The 13,021-nt window shown below is 48.2% G+C and overlaps 1 protein-coding gene across 1 annotated transcript in view; it reads left to right on the forward strand.

Annotated features, from left to right (window-relative positions):
- The first annotated feature begins 1,577 nt into the window (after positions 1-1,577).
- The window catches only part of LOC141372059 (uncharacterized), a 13,605-nt gene continuing 2,161 nt past the window's right edge, over positions 1,578-13,021 (forward strand). The window contains exons 1-3 of the mRNA XM_073890519.1: positions 1,578-1,653; positions 1,698-2,699; positions 12,527-12,676. Coding sequence (XP_073746620.1) covers positions 1,578-1,653; positions 1,698-2,578 — 957 coding nt within the window. The 3' untranslated portion in view covers positions 2,579-2,699; positions 12,527-12,676. The remainder of the gene's footprint in view (positions 1,654-1,697; positions 2,700-12,526; positions 12,677-13,021) is intronic.

Below are 13,021 nucleotides of genomic sequence, written 5' to 3' on the forward strand. Positions count from 1 at the left end.
AGGTGTCTTTTGAGATCCTACAAAAGGTCGCTGCTGCTGTCTACTCAAGCTCTTTCGGCTGGGCAGCCAACTTCTTCAATTCACTGGTAATCTGAGTCATCAGTGTCTCTTGCCTGGCATTCTAGAGGGAGAGAAGCACATAAAATTGGTCTCATTTCTCTCAGTTGGGATGGTCCTTCAGCTGTTGATCTGAATCACTAACCACCACCGTTACATCTGTGCCCGTAAAGCACTGCAAATGAATAAAGACAAGGATGGTAACGGAAATAGGGAACACTTATTCCTCTGTGTTAGGCGCTGTTCTGAGCTGTAAGGTGCAGAGCCAAGCATGGAGGCATGAGGGTTTGGGATACACCCCAATCATGGAGAGCTCTGAAGCACAGGTTTTGGAGCCGCAAAGACAAGGGTTTGAAATCTAGTTCCAAACATTATCTGTGTCTCTATGACTCAGAGCCCTATCAGGACCCTAGCCCACTGAGATGTTCAAACTGATAAAGGGTGTAGAATGCTTATGCCGGTGGCAGGCACAGAGCAGCTCCTCAATTAACTCACGATGATAAACAAGAGGATGACAATCACGTTGGTGTTCCTTCCCCAGTGCTAGTGATAACAATAACGAATACTTGTAGAATAGTAGTCTCAAACGCTGGTACTGCGCTTATCCCGTGCTAGGAACCGGGGTTTACATTGACTCTGGAAATGGGTTCCATTTACGAATTCACTAAATCCCCAAAACAAGCCTATATAGGGACTATCTCCAGGTCCATCTCTCAGATGAGACTTCTGAGGCATGGCAATGACCTCTCTTGCTCAAGGTCACGCAGCTGGAAGTGCAATAAGAGGAATGACAACTTGCACTATCAGCCAGTCTAGAAGAAGCTCATTACCTATGTTAAATCTGCACCATAACCCTAAGGTTTTGCTGTTCTGCCCAATTTACAGATGGAGAGACTGAGGCTCAGGCCCAGGGCGGAAGCTGAACTCACCTGGCCTCCCCAATGGGAGGAAGCAGGACTTGGCAGTCGGCCTTAGGCTCGGCCTCCAGGTCCTGGGCTGCCCCCTCCATCCCCTGCGGATACCAGGCTGCAGGGCACCTTTTCCTCGGACCCGCAGCATGCTAGGGTTCCAACGGCACCACTGCCACTGGCTCCCCCCTGCTTCCACCCCTACCGGGCGCCCACTAACGCCCCTACCTCCGCCGCTGCCACCACTGACACCCGCTGCCCACCACTGACGCCACTGCCAACTGCCAACACCACTGCCCCAGCTGCCACCCGCTGCCGCCCACTCCCTGCTGGCGATGCCTGCCCAGCGCGCTGACGCTCCTATGGCCATCCTGGCCTGCTGCCCCCACCAGCTGCTGCCGCCCCTGCCTCCACCGCCTCCTGCTGACACCCGCTGCTGCACAATGACACCCACTAACCCGGAACCTACCTCTGCTGCCACTGCCGCCCAACACTGACTCCTGCTGACGCCGCTGACAAGCCCCCTGCTGCCGCTGCTGCGGATGCTCATTGACGCCGCTGCCGCCGAGGCACACTTCTGGCTCCCCTTCCCATGCTGACCCACGCTCCCCCATGCCGCTGCTCACCCAACCTACGGCTCACCCCACCTCTACCTCAGTTGCGGCCCCCTGCTTCCGCCGCTGCTGCTGCCCCGGCCGCTGACTGCGGAAGCCAACGGCGCCTGCTGCTGAGGCTGCCATACGCTGCCACCCAATGACCCGGGGCTGCCCAACACTGCCGCCCGCTGCTGCCCTCTGCCGCCCCTGCAGCTGCTGCAGCTGCCGCTGCCACCGCCTCCTGCTGCTGCCTGCCTGCCACTCGCCCAGGCCTGCCTGCCACCGCCACCTACCCTGCCGCCTGCCTGCTGCCACTTCCTGCAGCCATCGCCTGTCGCCACCTGCTGCTGCTGCCTACCCCCACCGCCGCCGCTGCCCACCGCCGCCTGCTGCTGCCACTTCCCACCGCGGCTGCCACAGCCACCTGCTCCCACTAGCCCGCCGCTGCCTGCCGCCTGCCTGCCGCCACTGCCTACACCCGCTGCCACCTCCGCCTCCCTGCCGCAGCCTGCCGCCTGCCACCAGCCACTGCCTGCCACCGCTGTCGCTTCCCACTGCTGCTACTGCCGACGCTGGCTGCCACCTGCCCGCCCCCCGCTGCTGCCACCACCTGCCGCTGCCAACGCCACTTTCCTGTCTCCCTTCCTGCCACCTCCGCCGCTGCCGCTTCCTCCCCGCTTGCTGCTGCCTGCCTACCACAGCCAGCCACCACTGCCTACCCTTGCTGTCGCCGCCGCCTGCAGCCCGCTGCCTGCCACCGCAGCTGCCGCAGCCGCCTGCTCCCACCTGCCTGCCACCTGCCTGTTGCCGCTTCCTGCGGCCGCTGCCTGCTACTGCCTGCCTCCTGCCAGCTGCCTCCCCCCGCTGCCGCGGCCGCTGCCAGCCACCACCTGTCCGCCGCCTGCCTGCTGCCATTGCCTGCCAATGATGCCTGCCAATGATGCCTGCCACCCACTGCTGCCGCCTGTTCCTATCTCTGAGGCCGGCCTGCTGACACTTACCGCTGCCTGCCACTGACACCTGCGTCCCGCTGCCTGCCACCGCTTCCTGTCGCCCCTGCCTGCCGCCCCCACCTGCCGCCTTCCTGCCGCCCCCACCACCGCTGTCACCCTCTGACGTCACTGTCACGCTGCCGGAGGTAATCACCGTGCCAATGCTCTGAGAATTGTAGGTGGCTGTAGGCGGTGGCGGGGTGTGATCCTGGGGCCTCTCTTCCACCTGTAGGTCCCAGCGGAGCCTCAGGCGCCTGGCTGCCGCCCACACTGGAGGCCGAGCACTGAGCTTTGGGGCTACTCGGTAGTTGTGCTGTGTGGGGACACCAAGGGGCGGGACCCTGGCTGAGAGCACGTCTTGGCAGCCCATCCACCAGACATCACCAAGATTGGACACCCAGTGTTCCCTCGGCACCACCGCCATGGCCCTCTGACGTCACTGGCGGGAGGTTGGATGTGATCAGCCCGTGGCAGCGCTCTGACAATTGTAGAGAGCCATAGGCGGTGGCGGCGCCTGATCCTGGGGCCTCTCTGCCCTGCCCGTAGGTCCTGGGCAGGAGCCGCTGGCTGCAGCCCACACTGCCGGCCGAGCCCCCAGCAGCTGGGCTACTCTGGCGGTTGGGCAGTGCGGGGACACCAAGGGAGGGACTCTAGCCGAGAGCCCCTCTTGGGAGCCTGTCCCCGTGTCTAACACCCCGATTGACCCCCCCAGGGTTCCAACAGGGCTGCTGCCATGGCCCCCTGAAGTCACTGGCGCATCCCAGACACCATCACCGTGTGCCAGCGCTCTCAGAATTAATGTAGCCTCTGGGTCACTGAACTGCCTCACCTTTGCACTCTGTTGCCATGCAACCCTGGGGGCCACCCAGAGAGGAGGTCTTATTTTCCAAAGCCTGAGGGTGGTGGGAGCCAGGGAAGAGTTCAGTGGGCAGGGCCAGGCAGGCTTTGTATGTCGGAGGGGCCCTGGTGGCCTCAGAGGGGTCAGGGGAGCCTCCCAGTCATCACGGGAGTGTCGGGAAATGCAGATGCCCAGGTCACTCCCTCCGCCAACCCCATGAGGTAGAACTGAGTGTGAGCGTTCAGGGCACGGTGGTCCCCCAGAGGAAATGCAGACCCCCAGGCAAGTCCCTTCTCTTAGCAGTACGGTCTGCCCTGAGCCCCCAGCCTCCCCGGGAGGAAAAGGGGGCTAGCCTTGGAGCTGGGCCTGGAGTGGGCTGCCCCTTGCCTTTCTGGTCACAGACCCTGGCCCTCAGCACGGACTCTAGAGCATGGGTGCCAGTGCACCCCCCCACCCACCCCCAAGCCTGTGCACATCCTGCTCCCTCTGCCTCAGGTCATAGTTTACATGGCCTCCTAGAAAGGCCTGCCCTGACCCAGGGTCCCTTCCCCATGCTGCCCCTGCATCTGCCTACCTAGCACTCACCAAGCTTTGCATTTCCTCCTGGGATGTGGGGTATCTGGTCTCTATCCTTGTTTGGGTTTGACTTCCAATAGGGCAGGGACACCCTGGCATCCTCAAGGTCCAGAAATGTGCCTGGCACACAGAAGGCATGGCATAAATCCGCTCTCTGTGAATGAAGGTGTCTGCACTGGGCTTGGCACTGAGTAAGCACTCAGCATTGGCTTTATTTCCAGGCCTGCAGGGCGGGGGTGATCATGGAAGGCCCAGCTTGTGGGGCTGGCTGTGTCTCTAGTGTCCCCTGCCTGGGATGGCCTGAGGAAGGGCAGGGTCCTCGCTCAGCCCAACCCAAGTTTCCCCACCCTGCCTGGAGTTGGCCCTGGCCAGGCTCTCTGCCCTCACCCTTGATGTGCCCCAATGGGGTGGGGTGGCACGGGAGGGGATGGAGAGTATACAAGTGGGGGGAGGTTGGTGTCAGGGAGGCCTGGGCTGCATAGGGGGAAGAAGTTGGGGGTGATATTCATGCAGGGAGGGGGTGTCAGGACTGGGGGATGGGCTGGGGGCAGTATGGGAGGGCACATGTCACAGGAGGGGAGCCCTTACCACTCCCCACCCACCCCACTGAACCCCCTCTGAGTCCTTTCATGAGTCTTGCATAGGGGATGGAGACAAGGGAGTGTGAGTGTAGACCGCTTTCCAGGATTTGAACCAGGTCATGTCAGACATCTGTGTATACCCTTGTAACTAACACCCACATCAAGATCTTTCCCCTACACCTTCCTGGCTCAAAATTCAGTTCGAAGGAGATCAGTTTTCTCTGTATTATATGTTTAATGTCATGTATGATAACACACAAGATACCATGTAACATGTGTGTCTGCTAAAAGCATCCCAATAGAACAACTGTGAGTCAGCTACCCAACCCAGGAATTGCTCCAGTACCAGTGAGTCCTCTCCTCCTCTCCAAAGGCACCTGCTGTGCTGAACTGTGTGTTTCCCTGGCTTTTATATATATATATAATATCTTCTCATGTATGTAGGTATGTCTACACAGTGTGTCATTTGGTTTTGCTTGCCTTTGAGTGCCGTAACAATGGCATTAGACCGTGTGTACACTTGTGGGTCTTGCCTTCTCTACTTAACGTTACTTCTGAGATTCATCAGGTTGCTGGGGTGGAGCTGGTGTTCGTTCTTTTTCACCACTGTATAATATTCCAGTTGATTTGGGCATGCTCCTGTCAATGGATATTTGAATCAGTCATGTTTTTTGCTAGTACTAGTTGTGCTTCTATGCACATTTTTGTACCTGTCCCCTGGGACCCATAGGGAAGAATTTCTCAAAGGAATATATTGGGGTGTGGACCTGGTGTAGCACCATGTAAATATTTGAGAGAATGCCAAATTGTTCATGAATTCCTACCCTCACCAGCAGTATGTGAGGACCTCTGTTGATTCACAAGTATCTAACACGTGGTCCTGACAGGATTCTTGTATTTTGCTGATCAAGTGGGTGTTAATTGATATTTCACTGTGCTTTTACTTTGTGTTTCCTTCAATACTGGGGAAGCTGTGCATCTTTTCAGATGCTTATTCACCATCGATGGTTCCGGCTCTGTGAAATGCTCGTTCATGACTTTCACCCATTTTCCTATTGAATTGTTTTGGTTTTCTTTTTTCTTATTGAATTGTAAGTGTCTTATTTAATTCAATTATTTTATCAAAATATGATTTGCATTTAGTATAGTGCACATATTTTAGATGTACAGGTGGACTTTTATATTCATGTTCACTCATTGTCTTGGTCTGTTCGGGCTGCTATATAACAAAATGCCATAGACTCGGCGGCTTATAAACAACAGAAATTTTTTTTAAAGATTTTATTTATTTATTTGAGAGAGGGAAAGAGAGAGCACGAGAGTGCGGAGGGCCAGAGGGAGAAGCAGACTCCCCGCTGAGCAAGGAGCCTGATATGGGACTCGATCCCGGGACCTGGAGATCACGACCCGAGCCAGAGGCAGACGCTCAACCGACTGAGCCACCCCGGTGCCCTGAAACAACACAAATTTCTTTCTCACGGTTCTGAGACTGGAAAATTTATGATCAAAATTTATGACCAACATGGTCACCTTCCAATGAAGGCCCCCTTCTTGGTTCATAGTTTCTACTTTCTGGCTGTGTTGTCACTTGGTGGAAGGGGCTAGAGATCTCTCTGGAGCCTCTTTTATAAGGTACTAGTCCCATTCATGAGTGCTCCTCCTTCATGACGTAAGCACCTCCCACAGATCCCACCTCCTAATACCATCACATTGGGCATATGAATTTGGAGAAACACAAACATTTAGACCATAGAACTAACTCAGATCAAGATGTACAATATTTATAGCACCCAGAAGGCTCCCTCCCAGTCAGTACCCACAAAAAGCAACTGCTATTTAAGTCAATAAACTTTAAACATTTGGAATGATCTTTTAAAAAAAAGAAAAGATTTATTTATCCATGTGAGAGAGAGAGAGCACGCAGTGGGGAGGGGCAGAGGTAGAGGGAGAGAAAGTTCCAGGGAGACTCCATACTGACCGCAGAGTCTGACCTGGGGCTTGATCTCACAACCCTGAGATCACAACCTGAGCCAAAACCAAGAGTTGGTCGTTCAATTGACTGCGCCCACCCAGGTGCCCCATTGGAATGCTCTTTCGTCTATTATGTGTGTATATGCAAATGTCTTTTCTCAGTTTTTTATAGCAAATGAGTTTGGAACTTCCTTTATGGTTGTGTTTGATGAACAGAAGTTTTAAGCTTTAATGTAATTGAGTTTATCAACCATTACTTTTATTGTTAGTGCATTTTGTGTCTTGCTTAATAAAATTTTTCCTACCCAATAGGAAAAAGGTAGCCTTCCATGTTTTCATTTAAAAACTGAAAGTGTTGCTTTTAACATGTAGTCTCATATCTGTTTAGAATTGATTTTTGTGCTTGGTGTGAGGTTGGGATTCAATCCTGTATTTTCCATTTTTTTAAAAAGATTTTATTTCTTTATTTGACAGAGAGAGACACAGCGAGAGAGGGAACACAAGCAGGGGTAGTGGGAGAGGCAGTAGCAGGCTTCCGCAGAGCAGGGAGCCCGATGTGGGGCTCGATCCCAGGACCCTGGAATCATGACCTGAGCTGAAGGCAGATGCTTAACAACTGAGCCACCCAGGTACCCCATGTGTTTTCCACTTAGATAATGGATTATCCCAGTAGTGTTTATTTGATGTGCTACTTCTATTATATGTGCTTGGGTCTACTTTCAGGCTCTCTGGTTTGTTCTTTGGTCATTTTGTCTATCCCTGCATCACTATCAGAGCGTCTTAATTATGATGCTTCTCTAAAATGTTTTGCTATCTGGTAAGACAAATCTTCCAATTTTATTTTTCTTCTTGAGTGTCTTGGTTATTCTCATCTCTTCCCTTTTTAATCACATTTTTGAGTCAGCTTATCAAGTTACACACATGGACACACACACACACACACACAGAATTTTTATTGGCATTTTTGAAGTTTTTCTTGGAATTATATTAAATCTGTAGACCAATTTGGGAAGAATTGACAACTTAATAATACCGAATCCTCCAATCCATAAACATGGTATATTATCTCTCTTACTTAGGTCTTTTAAAATATCTTTTTTTTTTTTTTAAAGTAAGCTCCACACCCAGCATGGAGCCCAGCATGGGGCTTGAACTCACAATCCTGAGATCAAGACCTGAGCTGAGATCAAGAATCAGCCACTGAACCAACTAAGCCACCCAGGTGCCCCTAAATATATTTAAATAAAATTTTATAATTTTTCCATACAGGGTTTGCATAATTTTTGTCCAGTGTTTTAGTTATCTTTAGTTTCTGTTGTTATTGTAAATAGTGTATTTTTAAATATTTTTTTACCTGCTTTATAATTAGGATATAAAACTTGGCATATTTTTATATCATGATCTTATAGCCTGCTCCCTTATTAAACTCTCCTATTACTCCTGGGAATATGTAAATTATTTTAGGTTTTGTAATGACAGTATAAAGGAGAGAAAATGGAGCTATATAAAAACAAGGTTTTTATATACGACTGAAATTAAATTGGTGCTATATGAACTAGATTGCTATAAATGAAGATTTGAACTGTAACCCCCAAGGCAATCGCTAAGAAAATAACCAAAATATATGTCGTAAAAGAAACAACAGGACATTAGAAAATATCTATTTAACATAAAAAAAGGCAATAATAGAGGAACTGAGGAGCAAATGAAGACATAAGGCATATAGAAAACAAATGGCAAAATGGCGGATATAAGTTCTTATCAGTAATTTCATTAAATATAAATGGATCAAACACTTCCATTAGAAGCAAAGATTGGTAGAATGGATTTATTTTTTTAAGATTTTATTTATTTATTTGAGAGAGAGAGAGAGAGCACACAGGCAGTGGGGAGGGCAGAGGGAGAGGCAGACTCCCCCCCTGAGCAGGGAGCCTGACATGAGGCTTGATCCCAGGACCTTGAGGTCAGGACCTGAGTGAAAGGCAGAGGTTTAACCAACTGAGCCACCCACGTGACCCAGGTAGAATGGATTTAAAAACACGATCCAACTATGAGTTGTCTATAACAGGCTCAATTTGGATACAAAGACACAAATAGGTGTGCCTGGGTGGCTCAGTTGATTGAGTGTCTGCCTTAGGCTCAGATCACGATCCCAGGGTTCTGGGATTGAGCCCCACATCGGGATCCCTGCTCAATGGGGAGGCTGCTTCTCCCTCTCCTCCCTGCTCGTGCTCTCTCTCTTGCTCTCTCTCTTGCTCTCTCAAATAAATAAATAAAATCTTAAAAAAAAAACAACTTCTGAAGACACAAATAGGTTGCAAGGAAAAGTAGGGAAAAAAGATATTCCTTGCAAGCATATAACCAAAAGAGAGCTGAGTGGCTATACCAACATAAGCTAAAATAGACCTGAAAACAAAAATTGTTACTAGAGACAGGACATTATACAATGATAGGAGAGTCACTCCATCAAAGTGATGTAACAATTATAAACATATAGGCAATATATGTACCTAACAACAGGGCCTCAAAGTGCATGAAGCAGGGTGCCTGGGTGGCTCAGTTGGTTGAGCGACTGCCTTCGGCTCAGGTCATGATCCTGGAGTCCCGGGATCGAGTCCCGCATCGGGCTCCCTGCTCAGCGAGGAGCCTGCTTCTCCCTTGGACGCTCCCCCATCTCCTGTACTCTCTCTCTCTCATTCTCGCTCTCTCAATAAATAAATAAATAAATCTTTAAAATAAAAGTGCATGAAGCAAAAACTGAGACAGTTGAAGGGAGAAATAGACAATTCAACAATAAGACTTGGAGGCTTCAACACCCCACTTTCAATAATGGGCAGAACAACTGGACAGAAGATCAGCAATGAAATGGGAGACTTGAAGAAGACTAGAAAGCTACTAAACCTCACAGAAAACTGTAGAATGCCCCACCCAGCAACAGCAAATACATATCTTCTCATGTGGACATAGAACAGTTTCCAGGGTAGACCATAAAACAAGGAAGACAAGGCTCCATATGTTTAAAAGAAATGAAGTAATAGAAAGTATGTTCTCTGAGCACAAAGGAATGGAATTAGAAATAACAGGAAATTGGGAAAATTCACAAATATGTGGAAACTAAGTAACAAACTCCTAAATACCCAGTTGCTCAGAAAAGAAATCACAAGAGAAATTAGAAAATATTTTGAGGTTAATTAAAATGAAAGTTTGGAATGCCTGGGTAGCTCAGCCAGTTAAGCATCTGCCTTCAGCTCAGGTCATGATACCAGGGTCCTGGGATTGAGTCCAGCATTGGGCTCCCTGCGTGGCAGGAAGCCTGCTTCTCCCTCTGTCTGCTGGTCCCCCTGCTTGTGCTCACTCTCTCTCTCTGATAAATAAATAAAATAAATAAATAAATAAAATCTTTAAAAAAATGAAAGTTCAACATACCAAGTTTTAATCGATACAGCAAAAGCACTGCCTGGAGAGAAGTTCAGAGCTGTAAGCACCTACATTAAAACAGAAGAAAGCTCTTTTTTTTTTTTAAAGGAGTCTCCATGCCCAGCATGGAGTCCAGTATTGTGCCGAACTCATGGCCCTAAGATCAAGACCTGAGCTGAGATCAAGAGTTGGACGCTTAACCGACTGAGCCACCCAGGTGCTCAAAAAGCTCTTCTTTTTTAATAAGATTTTATTTTTAAGTAATCTCTACACCCAGCGTGGGGCTTGAACTTAAAACTCTAAGTTCAAGAGTCCCATGCATTACTTAAGCCCACCAGGCACCCCCTGGAAGAAGGCTCTTAAATCAACAACATAAACTTCTACCTTATGAAACTAGAGAAATAAATGCCAACTAGAACCCAACGCAGGCAAAAACAAAAAAAATACATATTAGGGTGAAAATAAATGAAATGGAAAATAGGAGAACAATAGAGAAAATAATGAAGCCAAAACTGGGGTCTTTGGAAAGATCAATAGGATCGGCTAGGAAAAAAGAAGACTCAAGTGACTAAAATCCACAAAATGAAAAAGGGCACATTAATACTGACCAATAATTAAATAACTTAAATGAAATAGACTAATTTCAACTAATTTCTAGAAAGATGCAAACTGCCAAAACTGGCTCAAGAAGAAATAGATAATCTGAATAGACCTAAAATAAGAGATTGAGTTAGTGATAAAAAAAAAAAACTTCCTACAGGGGCACCTGGGTGGCTCAGTCGTTAAGCACCTGCCTTCGGCTCAGGTCATGATCCTAGGGTCCTGGGATCGAGTCCCGCATCAGGCTCCCTGCTCAGCGGGAAGCCTGCTTCTCCCTCTCCCACTCCCCCTGCTTGTGTTCCTACTCTCGTTGTGTCTCTCTCTGTCAAATAAATAAATAAAATCTTAAAAAAAAACTTCTTACAAAGAGTACGCTTGTCGTGATTAGCACTGAGTAATGTATAGAAATCTTGAATAATTCTATTGTACACTGAAACTAATATATGTTAATTATACCGCAATAGAAAAATTTTTTAAAACTGGAGGGAAAAAAAAAAAAACTTCCTGCAAACATAAGCCCAGGACAAGATGGCTTCACTGGTGAATTCTACCAAACATTTAAAGAATTAATACCTTCACAGACTCTTTCAAGAGATACAGGGGAGGGAAACACTTATCAACTCATTGTATGAGACCAATATCAACCTGATACCAAAGTCGTCACAAGAAAGAAAACTACAGATCAATATCTCTTATGAGTATGACAAGGGACGAGAGGAAGAGGGTACTATCTTTCCAGAATGTCTCTTAGTTGATGGAGGGAAGGAGAGATGTTAAATAGTTTAACTAGTAAGTGATTGTATTTATATTAAATAAGTATGTATGTATTATAGATTACAAGGAAATGTGTGTGATTTTAAAAGAGGCAACAACACTGGAAAGAGGTTTTGAACTTGCAGAGACACATTGCCTATGGATCCTTAGAGGCCTTTGTGCAGCTTTCTTGGACAATAGGGATAAACAAATGAGGAATCAGCTTTCTCTTCTCTATCCAAAACTTGAATACTGAAACCTTAAGGCTTCTGACTTATGGTACCATATTTGGATGTCCAGAGGTCAGACTCTTCTGCTCCTTGGGACTTAGCCCTCTTCATTCATGTTGTAAAGGACCCAAAGGCAGAAGAATGGAGGCAGGGTCCTGGGCTCACACATGCCACCAGCCCCAACACTTAAGCCTCTTGTCTTTCCTGAGCAAAGTGTCAGGATTCCAGGCCTGATGTGATCTCCCGGTTGGAGCAAGGCTGATTGCCATGGATGGGATGAGGGATATCCTTAGGGGGCCCTCTCCAGGTGGGAGGGAGTCTTGGGTGCTCACACACAAGGCTGTCCAGCAAGCCGGTGGTTTCTAGACATGGGGCCACAGAGCCTTCTCCCAGGGGAAGTCGGGGCTGCTTCAGAAACACTGAATAGCCTCAGTCCTGCCTCTGGGTGCCACTTGTTTGAGCATGAAGCTTCTCCTGCTCCTATTTGCTCATGTTCTGCAGTGCACATCCTTCCACCGATGCTCTATAAATGGTGCCTCTTCTAGACTGCACTTGGCTTCTCTTGCATTTCTCTCGGGTGCCCGCTGTCATACGTTTGCTGACTTGCTTAACCACGCTGGCATCTCTTGGTTTTGGTGTTGAGTTGGGCTGTGCTCTTCTCTGCCTTCTCTGCACTTAGTTCCCCTTTTCAGTATCTCTTCTGTCTGTTTCCATGGCCCCAGTTGTCCCCCTTCAATCCTCCATGAAGGACCGTTTTTATTCTCTGCCCCCATCTAATATACTTCCTGGACTTTCTGTAACCACTTTTTATCCGTCTCACTCCTTATTCATATATCACAATGGCTTCCATTCTCTGTGCTCAAAATTCCATAAGTAACTCATATAGATTATTATTTGAAGGCTGACAAAGCCCATTAAACTTATTCGTGTTTCAGTTACTTTATGCTTCAGTTTCTCCATATACGTTTCTTCTGTGACAGAGATTCTGCATTTGTAATTTCTTTCAGGCCAAGAAATAAGAACTCGAGCCAAAGATTCAAATCTGAAGCAAATTATTTCTGAAGACTTTTCCCCCTGGAGTAGCAGAAAAGCTCAACTCCCCAAGTGAAGTCTCAGGTTTTGGTGACTACTTAGGGTGTCACTGGAGATCTGCCCTGGTAAGTGATTGTCATTCATAAGGAAAAGCTGTAATGAATTTGGGGGAGACTTTAGTCTGAACTCAAACCTTATTTCATGGGAGCATATTCCTGAAGGTTACACAGTGCATAACTGTAACAATGATAGCAATAAATTCACAAAACCCAGAACCTAATTAATCCAAAGAGAAGCTATACAAGTGAAAAGCCTCACAAATATAGCAAATGTGGAAAACACCACTCAGCTGCATCACATATCTTACTCAAATTCAGAGCCATATTGGAACTTCAGAGACATACTGTCTCATAGTGGAGACAAAGCCTACAATTGCAAAGGATGTAGGTATACATTCAGTGATAGTGCAT

This window comes from Callorhinus ursinus, unplaced genomic scaffold (assembly GCF_003265705.2).
Source record: "Callorhinus ursinus isolate GAN/ISIS: 27379988/994484 unplaced genomic scaffold, GSC_fseal_2.0 scaffold570, whole genome shotgun sequence".
Lineage (NCBI taxonomy): Eukaryota > Metazoa > Chordata > Mammalia > Carnivora > Otariidae > Callorhinus > Callorhinus ursinus.